Source organism: Coregonus clupeaformis, chromosome 6, assembly GCF_020615455.1.
Source record: "Coregonus clupeaformis isolate EN_2021a chromosome 6, ASM2061545v1, whole genome shotgun sequence".
Taxonomy (NCBI): Eukaryota; Metazoa; Chordata; class Actinopteri; order Salmoniformes; family Salmonidae; genus Coregonus; species Coregonus clupeaformis.
The window spans coordinates 5006324-5020105 of record NC_059197.1 but is presented as its reverse complement, the minus strand read 5'-3'; the positions used below and the strand labels follow the sequence as shown (position 1 = coordinate 5020105).

The window sequence follows — 13782 nt, the reverse complement described above, 5'->3', positions numbered from 1 at the left end:
TTGAATCGTCCGAAAAACAACGCCCACCTGGCCTGACGGGGAGTTGAGACGTTTAGCCGATTGCACGTAAGCAAGATTCTTGTGGTCAGTCCAGACAATAAACGGTTGCTCCGCCCCCTCCAACCAGTGGCGCCACTCCTCCAAGGCAAGTTTCACCGCGAGAAGCTCCCGGTTACCCACATCGTAATTCCTCTCTGCAGGCGAAAGGCGACGAGTAGTAGGCGCAGGGATGGAGTTTACTGTCCGTGGAGCATCGCTGCGACAGGATAGCGCCAACTCCCACATCAGACGCGTCCACTTCAACGACGAACTGACGGGCCGTGTCCGGTTGAGAGAGAATCGGTGCGTTGGTGAATCGCCTCTTCAAATCCAGAAACGCTCGATCCGCCTCCGGATTCCACTTGAAGGTCCTGATACTGGAAGTCAAGGCAGTTAATGGAGCGGCCACACGGCTGTAATCCCGGATGAATCTGCGGTAGAAATTCGCAAACCCCAAAAATCTCTGGAGTTGCAATCTCGTACCGGGCTGGACCCATTCCAGAACCGCTCTAACCTTCTCCTGATCCATCCTAATCTCACCCCTGGAGATGATGTACCCGAGAAAGGATGTAGTGTGGGCGTGAAACTCGCACTTCTCGGCCTTCACGAACAGGCGATTCTCCAACAATCGCTGCAGAACCTGCCGGACATGCTGGACGTGGTCGGAAGGTTCCTTCGAGAAGATCAGAATGTCATCCAGGTAAACAAACACGAAGAGACCGATCATATCTCTCAGGACGTCGTTCACCATACTCTGGAATACCGCTGGAGCATTGGTCAGTCCAAACGGCATCACCTGATACTCGAAGTGACCCATCGGTGTATTGAAACCCGTCAACCACTCGTCCCCCTCTCTGATCCGGACCAGGTGATACGCATTGCGTAGGTCTAGCTTGGTGAACACAGTAGCACCCTGTAAGGAGTCGAAGGCAGAACTCATCAAGGGCAGGGGATACTTGTTCTTGACCGTGATGTCATTCAACCCCCGATAATCAATACACGGTCGAAGAGAGCCATCCTTCTTACCCACAAAGAAGAATCCTGCCCCCGGGGGGTGATGACGAGGGACGAACGAGACCAGCAGCTAGGGACTCCTTGATGTAGGTCTCCAACGCCTCACGTTCAGGTCGGAGATACTGTATAACCTTCCCTTGGGGTAGACAGCTCCAGGAACCAGGTTGATGGCACAATCATATGGTCGGTGGGGAGGAAGTGACAGAGCCTTCTGCTTACTGAAAACTTCCCCAAATCGTGATATGTCTCGGGAACCAGGGACAAATCTGGGGGTTTAGCCTCAATCACCTGACTGGGAACCGAATGGGGGCAGGCAGTCTTGAGACAGTTAGCATGACAATCAAGGCTCCAACTCGTTACCTTGCCCGTCACCCAATCGAACGTGGGATTGTGTTCCTTCAGCCAGGGGTATCCAAGGACCAGAGGAACATGGGAAGACGGCAGAATGAAAAATGAAATCATCTCAGAATGATTCCCCGACAACCGCATCTTAACCGGTTCAGTCCTCATCGTGATACGTGCCAGACTACTGCCGTTCAGAGTGGTCGCTTCAATGGCTTCCGGCAATTGCTCCTTGAAAGCCCCAGCTGTTCCACCAACTCGGCATCAAGAAAGCTTCCATCGGCACCTGAATCGATAAAAGCGTTAAGCGCTAAGCTCTGATTCCTGTTCACAAGGGTAGCCGGGAAGCGGGGGTCTGACAGAGGTACTGAGAGGTTGAAACTGGCTCGCTAAAAGTCCTCCCAACTTTAGCGAGCCGGGCAGTTGGCGACCGCCCCGGGAACAAGTGGAGATGTAATGTCCCGGCGACCACAGTAGAGGCAGCAGTTGGTCTTACGTCTATGTTGACGCTCCTCCTTGGTTAACCCGTGCCGCCCCACTTGCATGGGTTCAGAATCGGGAGAGAGGTCCTCTCCACTAATCCTTAGTGGTGGAGAATGATCGGCGTGTTCTGGTCCACCACCCGACCCGACTGGGAACTGAGAAGCTGATCGATTGGACGGACCCCATTGCTTCTCCCTCCTTCGGCTCTCGGACTCGATTATCCACCCGAATAGACAAGGCTACCAAGCTGTCCAGGTCACTAGGCTCCGGATAGGAGATCAACTCATCCTTGAGCTGCTCCGACAGGCCCTGGTAAAAGGCCGCTTGCAAAGACTCCTCGTTCCACCCACTCTCCACAGCCAACGTCTTGAACTCGATCACGAAGTCGGCCCACGCTGCGAGTTCCTTGGTGAAGAGAAAACAGACGCCTAGCTGCGTCCCTCCCTCGGACGGAATGGTCGAAGAGCTTCCTCATCTCGGCCGTGAACCCCTGGTATGAAGCCATGCAGGGATCCTGTCGTTCCCAAACGGCTGAAGCCCACTCCAGCGCTCGACCACGCAGCAACTCAATCAAAAAGGCTATCCTAGCCTTGTCAGTGGCATAAGAGTAGGGCTGTAGATCGAACACTAATCCACACTGCATAAGGAAGGAACGGCATCTTCCCAGCTCCCCCTCATATTTCTCCGGCGTCGGAACCTTGGGCTCACGGAGGGACACAACTTCAGGAGCGGCAGGCGAGATGGGTGAAACCGGTAGTGAGTCCTCCACCGGACACTGGCGTTGGTTCTGGACCTCCGTCAGGCCGGTAGAAAGGTTCCGAACTGACAACGCGATCTCCTGTAGTACCATGCTCTGATGGCCCAACATCTTCTCCTGCTGGGTAATGGCATGGCGAACAGAGTCCAGGTCCGCTGGGTTCATATTTGGCCGGATCGTTCTGTCACAGTTCCCTCAGCCAGAACCCAAAAGCAGACCAGGACAAGGAGAGTTGAACGAAGGTGAGGGTTTATTTGATACGACAAAAGGTGCAGAATAATCCAGGGACAGAGCGGGCGGCGTGGTTGAGTAGTTGGGGGTGCAGTACTGGGTCCAGTGATGGCTCGGCAGCCGCCGACCATCAGGCAGAGGTGGGGTGAAGGTTCCGGACGTGTGACTGCAGGTGGAACAAAACGGAGGTAAGAACACAAAAACTCAACAAAGTACAAAATAACAAAACTCACGCTAGAAACTCTAAACTGATACACAGAACACCTACTGTTCATGGCTAACGATCCGGCAGGAACTGGATGTTTGGCCAGAGCCTAAAAAGGGTGATGATGAGGGCCAGGTGTGCAGATTGCTGACGGGATGCAGGTGCGGAAAACAAGAGAGCTCCCCGGAGCGTTCCCGAACCCTCGGGAAACTGGAGACTACGAACAGGAAACACCCGTCACCAGACAGGACCCGACTCAGACTGCCGGGATCGTTACAGCTAGGTTTAAACAATCGTAATATTATCTACTTTGGTTTAGATACAAGCGTCATGAAACCTCTAACACAATAAATTAATTTGACTTGGTGAAAATACGTTTTTTTTACCTAACTTGTGTACCATTTTTTCCATGTGGGTTCTTCCTTCACAGACAACATTAAATGATTACCGTTTCCTAAATATTTGGTCAAATTATGTATTTTGTGTATGGTTGCCGTGTATGGGGCGGCAGGTAGCTTAATGGGTAAGAGCGTTGTGCCAGTAACCGAAAGGTCGCTGGTTCTAATCCCTGAGCCGACTAGGTGAAAATCTGTCAATGTGCCCTTAAGCAAGGCACTTAACCCTAATTGCTCCTGTAAGTCGCTCTGTATAAGAGCGTCTACTAAATGACTAAAATGTAAATGTTTCCTAGAAACAAGTGTGGCTCAATGTACCCATTTGGCTCAACTTACCCCACTCTCCCCTAATAGGTGGTGTGGTGGGATGACCTGATATTAGAAAAGAGAAGCCAGAAGTTGCAGTTTCCTCAGATTCCACTATTTTTTGTGAAATTATTTTTATCCACAGAACACAATAAAGGCCCACACAATTCAAAGACAAAATCCAATTGTTTCATTACATAATTATAATCTTCCCTGTTCTGTTATTACTTAGCAAATGATGGGAGCAGAGTAGCGCTTCATTAAGTGTTTAGGGAATTTCCATTTACAAAATCAATATGGTACTTTCTTTTCAGTTTAAGAAAGGAATGATATATCTTTGAGCTCTGTTTCTTGGTCCTGGCCCTGGGGACCCATCAAGCCTCTCATTTGGGGTTGGGTGTATGAGTGTGGGGGTGGGAATGTGCACCGCCTTTGGGTCCCCGGAACCAGGATTGAGAAGCACAGCCTCTAAAGAATGTAAAAAGACACATACAGTACCAGTCAAAAGTTTGGACACACCTGTCCAAAATTCAAGGGTTTTTATTTATTTTGACTATTTTCTACATTATAGAATAATAGTGCAGACATCAAAACTATGAAATAACACATATGGAATCATGTAGTAACCAGAAAAAGTGTTAAACAAATCAAAATATATGTTATATTTGAGATTCTTCAAATAGCCACCCTTTGCCTTGATGACAGCTTTGCACACTCTTCGCATTCTCTCAACCAGCTTCATGAGGTAGTCACCTGGAATGCTTTTTCCAACAGTCTTGAAGGAGTTCCCACATATGTTTAACACTTGTTGGCTGCTTTTCCTTCACTCTGTGGTCCAACTCATCCCAAACCATCTTGAAAAACAAATGATAGTCCCACTAAGCCCAAACCAGATGGGATTGCGTATCACTGCAGAATGCTGTGGTAGCCATGCTGGTTAAGTGTGCCTTGAATTCTAAATAAATCACAGACAGTGTCACCAGCAAAGCACCCCCACACCATAACACTTCCCAAGAGTGTGCAAAGCTGTCATCAAGGCAAAAGGTGGCTATTTGAAGAATCACAAATATAACATATATTTTGATTTGTTTAACACTTTTTTGGTTACAACATAGTTTTGAAATCTTCTCTATTATTATACAATGTAAAACATTTTACAAATAAAGAAAAACCCTTGAATGAGTAGGTGTGTCCAAACTTTTGACTGGTAGTGTATATATAAAAAAGAAAGGAATGGTTCAGCATCTAATTTCCATATTTATTTAATACATTACATTAATATACAGTACATAACAATTGGAAATACTCTGTAATATAACAATGAAATATAATAAAATGCTGAAGGAGTTGATGCAAGTCACAAATTGCACAGCTGTTACAAAAGAGAAACCTTCCTTGGTCATCCCACTACATTTAAAGGATTTTGAAGAAGCTGCACATTTCTGATACTTTGATTCTAATGTACTTTAGCCCCCCAAAAACATTTGGACCTCAGTTTTCGCACTGCTAGAACTGTTGCATTTTGGGTGTCCTTCTTACATCTGCCACTAGATGGAAACCTAATACATAGCATACTCCGGTCTTGATTGTATTGTCCTGACATAGAACAGTAAAATGTGTGCCTGGAAGAATATCAACAATATGATATTTCAGAAAACAACACAAAAGCACAAACCTTGCAGGCTTTTTAAGTACATTAATTGTATTTTCAGGCAACTACATTTCATCCTATCAGAAAACTACAGAGCTTACATAGGGAGTTAGTGAAGTATGAATTATGTACCCTAACAATAGTGAAATGCTGAAAAACATGTCAAATGAGTCTGCAAAAATGTAGACAGCATTTGGGTGGGAGAAATGATTGTCTCTCCCCCATTGTGAATCTGAATATCAAAAGACAAATGGTTGGTTCTGAAGCTGCTGTGTTTCCAGTCTGGATATTATATAGTCCCACAGTCCCAGCGTCTTAAGTCCCAGCCTTTGTGCCTGTCAGTCCTGGCACTATCCTCTGTCTCTGTCTGTTCGTTGGACCAGCCCGGTCATCATTAGGCTATATGGAGAATGGACCAGCCCCTGACACCTCTCTGCACAGCGGTGTCTAAACCCCTTTCCTCCATCTGCTCACAACTCACAGCGGTCATCAATGCTCTTGTAGCGGTCCATGATCCTCAGCACGTCCTCCAGGATGGACGGCCCCAGGTCCAGATCCAAGCCTATCAGGGACTCTGAGCGGGAGACACCGGGAGAGAACCTAGGGCACACGGTGGGCGACTCACTCCGCTCGCTCCCCAGGTCCTCATTGCTCAGGCCAGCGTCTGAATCCAGGCTCAGCCCCCTCAGAGGGTCCAGGGGGCCACAACTCTCTGACATGGAGTCCTCTGAGGAGACCTCTGAGAAGGAGCCGGAGGAGGGCACCAGGTGCCTGAAGGAGGCAGAGTAGCTAAGGTCGTGGCAGGGGTCCATGTAGCAGCCGACAACCTGGTCACACACAGAAATGGAGTGATGCTGCTGCTGGTTGTGATGGTTGTGGTTATGGTTGTTCGGCTGAGGTTGGTGCTGTTGCTGCTGGGACAGGAGGGTTGAGTCCTCCAGGTGGAGCCGAGGTGGCTTGGGCGGGGCCTGCTCGTGGGCGATGAACACAGGCATGGAGATGGTGCTCTTCAGCAGGCTGGTGGAGTGGTGGTAGGGGTTGCGGTAGTTGTTACAAGAGTGGTTGGATCCTTTGTCGTTCATGGGGTAGGCTTCTTCCAGCTGCCTCTCCATACTGTGGGAGCGTGGTAAGCAGTTCAGGGTGGGCAACATGTCCATCTTGCCCTGCAAAAAGCCCACGTCTCCGAACATGTCGCCCTCCCCTTCTGGCCCGACATGGGCACTGTGGCGCATGTCCCCTAGTGGGGGGCTAATCATGTCACTGGACAGGACGTCTCGCAGCTTGAGTTTCTTCCCCCGCTTGGGTGTGCTAGTCTTTAAGTACATGGGCTTCTTGGTTGGCATTCTGTTTCCCAGAATTCAGTGTGTGAGGGGATCGTCTCTCAGTGATGAGATTTGCACCTCCTTTTAATGATATGCCAGACAAAAGTGATTAAAATATATATATATATTCCTTGTCCTTACTTTGTCCGCTTCTTGGTGATCACAGTGGCATGTAGGCCATGACCTGAGATCAACGCACTCTCAAAAAGTCACCATTATTCAATAAGGGTGGTGGGTGTTCCAGCTTCAAAGCCTCCCTTCTTCCTTATCCTTTGGCCTCTCTGAAGATGAAGAATCCTTTGGCTGCCTTTATGTCTGCTGATTCTCTGACGGGGCTCAGTTGCTTTGGGAATGTGACATCAAAACGCTAGTCTTGGAGGTCTGTGGAGCAACAGAGAGAAAGACAGAGAAAGAGATTTACAACCTTGGAGCCAGAGGACAGAAATATAAGGGGAAACACTTCAAGAATCTGTGTGTTTGCTGAGGGGGACTGGCTGAAACTGCCCAAATATGCCTTTAGTTTTACATGGCAGATGATGTGTGCTGATTGGAGGTTTGTGTGGGGTGTTGCAGTGAATCACACAGTAAATCATACATCCTCGGGAATTCGTTGGACATTCCAAAGACTTGCTAGACTTTTGTGGAAACACAATTTGCCAAGGAAGTTGTTTGTTCAAAAGATTTTGTGTGTGTTTCCCTGTGTGGTAACCTGTTATCAGGGTGTCTTTGTGGTTCCGTTGCTGAGACAAACATTGCCTATTATACAGCTGAATACATACTGAGGGAGCAAGAGAGATGAACCTTCAAAACTAACACTTTACATACAGAACTAACACTTAACAGACAAAACTAACACTTTTCTTCTCCACAGCTGTATGCACATTACACTAACAAGCATTTAAATGCATGTTAACTGTACCCTTTTTCTTCAAAGCCCATTTGGATGACAGACATAAAAATCATGAGTTGCACATCATGATCTGTAGTCTTTTGCATGGCATCTTTATTCCCGCTGATCATACACTGTATATACAAAAGTATGTGGACACCCCTTCAAATTAGTGGATTTGGCTATTTCAGTCACACCCGTTGCTTACAGGTGTATAAGATCGAGCACTTTGACTTTCAAAGTGGCACCATCATAGGATGCTACCTTTCCAACAAGTCAAATTTCTGCCCTGCTCGAGCTGCCCACGTCAACTGTAAGTGCTGTTATTGTGAAGTGGAAACGTCTAGGAGCAACAATGGCGAAGTGGTAGGCCACACAAGCTCACAGAACGGGACCACCGAGTGCTGAACTGTTCGTCGGGAGCTTCATGAAATGGGTTTCCATGGCCAAGCAGCTGCACACAAGCCTAAGATCACCATGTGTAATGCCAAGCGTCGGCTGGAGTGGTGTTAAGCTCGCCACCATTGGACTCTGGAGCAGTGCAAACATGTTCTTTGGAGTGATGAATCACGCTTCACCATCTGGCAGTCCGACAGACGAATCTGGGTTTGGCGGATGCCAGGAAAACGCTACCTGCCCCAATGCATAGTGCCAACTGTAAAGTTTGGTGGAGGAGGAATAATGGTCTGGGGCTGTTTTTCAAGGTTCGGGCTAGGCCCCTTAGTTCCAGTGAAGGGAAATCTTAACGCTACAGTATACAGTGACATTCTAGATGATTCTGTGCTTCCAACTTTGTGGCAACAGATTTCCTGTTTCAGCATGACAATGCCCCCGTGCACAAAGTGAGGTCCATACAGAAATGGTTTGTCGAGATCGGTGTGGAAGAACTTGACTGGCCTGCACAGAGCCCTGCCCTCAACCCCATCGAACACCTTTGGGATGAATTGGAACTAATCGCCCAACATCAGTGCCCGACCTCACTAATGCTCTTGTGGCTGAAAGGAAGCAAGTCCCTGAATGGAAGCAAGTCCCTGCAGCAATGTTCCAACATCTGTGGTCCTCTGTAGCTCAGCTGGTAGAGCATGGCGCTTGTAACGCCAGGGTAGTGGGTTCGATCCCCGGGACCACCCATACACAAAAAATGTATGCACGCATGACTGTAAGTCGCTTTGGATAAAAACGTCTGCTAAGTGGCATATTATTTTATATTATTATCTAGTGGAAAGCCTTCCCAGAAGAGTGGAGGATGTTATAGCTGCAAAGGGGGGACCAACTCCATATTAATGCCCATGATTTTGGAATTAGATGTTCGACGAGTGGGTGTCCAAATACTTTTGGTCATGTAGTGTAGTTTATGGCTGTGCTCTAAGCTGACTCACTGATCCTGCTGACTGCATTCAGCTGATGACCTTATCATTAATCATCTCAGTTAATGGAATCCCCACCAACCCTAGGTCTTTACGCCTATCTAGCCATCATCTTATATTCCAGTAAACTGTTCTGTTATGAAAACCTTCTTCATCATGAGACATGTATTTAAAAGTTAAAACAATTTGAATGTCTCATAAGAATTGAGGGGATTTGTGTATGAATCATATCCTGTATGATAGTACTGTTGTCTCACTTGATATGTGTTGAGATGTTACACATTTTCTACCGCAGCCAGTCGACTTCTGGCATCTCTAACCGTCATGTTAATTTTAACTTCACATATGAAGCTGCTTGAGATCTTTATAAGAGGAGAGGTGTTGAGACTTGTTGGTGATGATTTTCACAGTGTTAATTGACCGCAAAGTCGTTGGCCACATTGTGACAAGGCATTGTGTCACTGAGTAGTGAAGTCAGATGGGGGCTGATAGTGAAAGATTGACCTGGCAATGGGACTATACCATTTCTGTGACACACCCTCAGATAAGATACAAACAGCCTACTATTCTCTGAGACAGAGAGATTGAATCCTCCTTCTTGAGTTGGAAGTAAACAATATTTCACCCTTCTATCTCTATATTATATGTCTGGCAGATTGTATGCAGGGAAGTGAATCTATAAATATGCTGGTTGACAAACACAATAGGGATAAAGTGCTGGGCTGGCCCATGCATGCTGACAGTCCTGTTGCTGCATGACAATGCTATAATCCTGTCCTGCTCCACTCTTCATTCAGAAGGCCCTGGGCCTTGCTCCTCACCTATTTATGGTGACGGATTTACCCTAATTCCATCACAGAGGAAGTTTTATTAAACACACACACACACACACGCACACACACACTCGCAAACACACACACACAGACACACAGTCAAACACACTCACACTCACACACAGTCACAAACACACACAGACTACTGATTAAGACAGCTGGATAAAAACTGACAAAAATGTTGATTTACTCATCACAACTGTAAAGTGACAGATATGCCTAAATATTGCTTGTTAATTAAAATATTAATGGGGATATTTAAAGGTCCAATGCAGCCATTTAAAAAAATCTCTATTAAATTTCTGGGTAACAATAAAGTATCTTACTGTGATTGTTTCAATTAAAATTGTAAAAAAAAGATACAAAAATTGCTTCTTAGCAAAGAGCAATTTCTCAAGTAAGAATTTGGGGAGTGGTCTGAGTGGGGAAAGGAAAACTGAAAACTAGCTGTAATCTTATTGGTCGATTAACTAATTTACCGCCTGGTGATGTCACCAGGCAGGCCAAAACTCCATCCCACCAAAACAGGCTGAAATTTCAGGTGTTCTTTTCAAACAGCTATTACTGTATTGACTTCCTCCGAGGCTGCCTCCTCTCCTTGTTCGGGCAGGCTTCGGCGTTCGTCGTCACCGGCCTTCTAGCCACTGCCGCTCCTCATCTCATCATTCCATTTGTTTTGTCTTGTTCATTACACACACCTGGTTCATATCCCCTCATCAGTACCTGTATAAGTGTTCCCTCTGCCCCCTTGTCTTTGTGTGGGATTGTTTATTGTGGAGGTTCGATTAGCTCAGTGGAGCTCTTTGTTGTTTTGTATCGCCGGGTTATTTTCACCCGTGTGCTTCGTTGTTTTTTCAGTGCGCCTGTTTTGCCGCACTGAAGTGTTTGACACATTGCTGCGTACTACTGTTTCGGAATAAACATTTTATTCTGTGATTTGCCCTCCTGCGCTTGACTCCTTCAAATCACCCATCACAATTACACTAAAATGGCATTATCATCCTTTTCACAATTTTAAAGTATATTTCCAAACTCATAGTGTGGAAATATATATAAAACACAGGAAAATCACGTTTCTGACTGCACTGGGCCTTTTTGTATTATATATTTTGATATTATTTTCCTGGACACAAATGTAACATAATTATTAAAGTCAAACATCTGTTTGTAGTTTCTTTCTGCCACATATGGTCTCAATTTGCGTTGTGTATCAAAAGGTTTACCATTATACCGCCAGTTCTGCACTCCTTGTTACATCTCTAGTCGACCAAGGAAAGTGGCTATTAAGAAGTTGTGAATCATTCCTTGTCCTGAAACTCCTAATTCGCCATCCTAATGGCAGGTAGTCCAATAGTCAGAATGCGTCTTGCATTATGTGTAATGTGCTTGACCTTTTGCGTAGTTTTTCACTCTTCTGGTGACCCATGTGTTTTTGCAATAAAACCAGACCAACAAAATAACCCAACGCCCAATCTATTAAATAATTATACTAGAGTATTTTTGGAAAAGTGAATACTCAGGCTATTGTGCAAACGTATTGCCTGTCAACTTTAGCATCATTCATTTGTGTTGTGCATATTGCTGTGCATATTCTGAAGCCTACCTAGACCGTATAATTTACTCATGCCAGCAGTGAATTTAATCAGTTCAATGTTGATGAGGTAATGCCTAAGCGTCTAAATGTATGGCCAGTGTAATTAATTAGTCATCTGGCTTGTGGAAAACAGATTTCTGGGTTTGAAATTAGATTGCAGAGAGCCAGGCTCTGATTTCTTGTCATGATTAAGGTCCCAGGTTATTGTGACCTTGAGTAACAGAGTCTCACTCAGACCCATTTGTTCCTGCCCACTGGGAACATACTGGTTGAATCAACGTTGTTCCACGTCATTTCAATGAAATTATGTTGAACCAACGTTGAATTGACGTCTGTGCCCAGTGGGTGGGTTGTACCTACACAAGCCTTATGTAATATTTAGGCTCTGAGATCATCCAATTCCCGGACATCCCCCAGTTACCTATTTGGTAGGCTACCACTGTAGATCTGCTAATCCACACACACAGCTCAGCTATTTTAAACGCGATTATTTTCCAAGAGAGCAATACATAGGCCTACAGACGGGTTACGTTTGTAGGCCTATGGGACACACGCTTGACACACACGGTTCAAGTTTATTCAAGAGGCCATTGATTAGAGTATAGCAGAGGGCTACTATATAAGGCTGTAAATAATGGGATGATGTAGCCTACAGTATTATATGATTATAAGGAATATACCCAAACAAAAGTACGAACACGTTTATAGCAAACAACTGAATTTAAAGCGGCCTTCTTCTCACTGACTAATTTTATATCTATTTGTGAGGGTCGCGTGGCTCACACTGATAGCTCTGGTAGTGGAACACCCTGTTATATCATACGCCCTATATATTAAGCTTGTAATCTTAGAGATATTAGATCCATCATAATCAGATGCAGACAGTGGTTCCGATATATCGAATTTTATCCATGTTACCAAATTACGCACATTTAAGCTGCTCATCTCATGTGAAGACTGTCATTTCAACACATTTTGATTTTGGTATTAGTAAACAAACATGGGTATAAATTGTTTTTTCATTTGCAGGCATGCAGGCTGGTGAAATAGAACCGATATATTCTTCTTATAATTTAGGTGAGAGATATTCGGACACAGAACGGACAAGTGACAAAATTACTTAGAAAATAAGTGTTTTAATTTCGTAATAATAGCCTTAACAGAAGTAAATAATACTTGCCTACCTTGTAGAGGAATAGCTATATTTCCACAAGGAAGAATCACGGAGCTGTGTCTATAGTCCACGGTTAAGGCGTCAGCTTCTGTTGTTAGCATTAGAACAGGTAAACCTCTTACTGCGAACTGTTTGTTTCTGGAGTCGAGAAGCCTCGCAAACAGTCTGGGTGGAGAAGGGAGGGGGCGTGATGGTTGTAAATGAAGAAAGTGAAAGCGGATCATGTGAGGCGTGCTCTTGGGTGCAATTAACTATTGGTCATGTATAGTAGGCTAAATAGCATGCAGCAACAGATTATTCAAAAACAATGGGAAAGTAAATTCATCACACAGTCTATTACATCTTTGACTAAGCATAAAACAGCAGTTTTTAAAGTTCAGTGAAGCACAAACATAGTTGATGCGCACATTCTGCATATGGGCCAACCAATTAAGCATAGGGCTAATAGTTTTGAGTATGTGATATTGTGAATGTCAGCATTTAAAATGGATCTGTCATTGCTTTTCCCGTCTCTGGGGAACTATCATGATGGCCAAGAACTACCTAGGCAGGCCTACTGTCCCGCCAGATAATTCATCTGATTGGAGTTCATCCAATTGCTCGGTGGTTTACTCTGAAAGTGATGTGACATCACTGTTTAATTAGTAGACTTTACCTGATGGCCTGTATGTACAAACATTTGGACACAATCCAAAGACCTGCGTTTTTGCCTTGTTCACATAAATTAGCCTATGTTTTGACCTATACTACAGGTCAAAAGTTTTAGAACACCTACTCATTCAAGGGTTTTTCTTTATTTTTACTATGTTTTACATTGTAGAATAATAGTGAAGACATCAAAACTATGAAATAACACATATGGAACCATGAAGTAACTAAAAAAGTGTTAAACAAATCAAATTATATTTTATATTTGAGATTCTTCAAATAGCCACCCTTTGCCTTGATGACAGCTTTGCACATATGTGTTATTTCATAGTTTTGATATCTTCACTATTTTTCTACAATGAAAAACCCTTGACTGAGTAGGTGTTCTAAAACTTTTGACCGGTAGTGTAGGCCTACTCTGGCTACATTTTTAATGGCTTAGTACATGACATCCAGGCAATAATAAGGTTAGGCTATATTTACTCCATAAGAACTTTCCCCTACACATCAAGTTTTATGTCTCAAATCAGCA

The 13782-nt window shown here is 44.9% G+C and overlaps 1 protein-coding gene across 1 annotated transcript; it reads right to left on the bottom strand.

Moving 5' to 3' along the window:
* Positions 1–4971: 4971 nt before the first annotated feature.
* On the bottom strand, positions 4972–12753 carry LOC121568278 (cdc42 effector protein 3-like). Its single transcript, XM_041878838.2, has 2 exons — positions 12613–12753; positions 4972–7126 (listed from the first exon to the last, which is right to left on the bottom strand). Exon 2 carries the CDS (start codon positions 6764–6766, stop codon positions 5894–5896), a length of 873 nt encoding a protein of 290 aa, XP_041734772.1. The 5' UTR covers positions 6767–7126; positions 12613–12753; the 3' UTR covers positions 4972–5893.
* Between the last annotated feature and the right edge of the window lie 1029 nt (positions 12754–13782).

Coding starts and splice junctions, on each gene's coding strand:
- LOC121568278 (XM_041878838.2), bottom strand. CDS start 6,766: ATGCCAACCAAGAAGCCCATGTACTTAAAGACTAGCACACCCAAGCGG.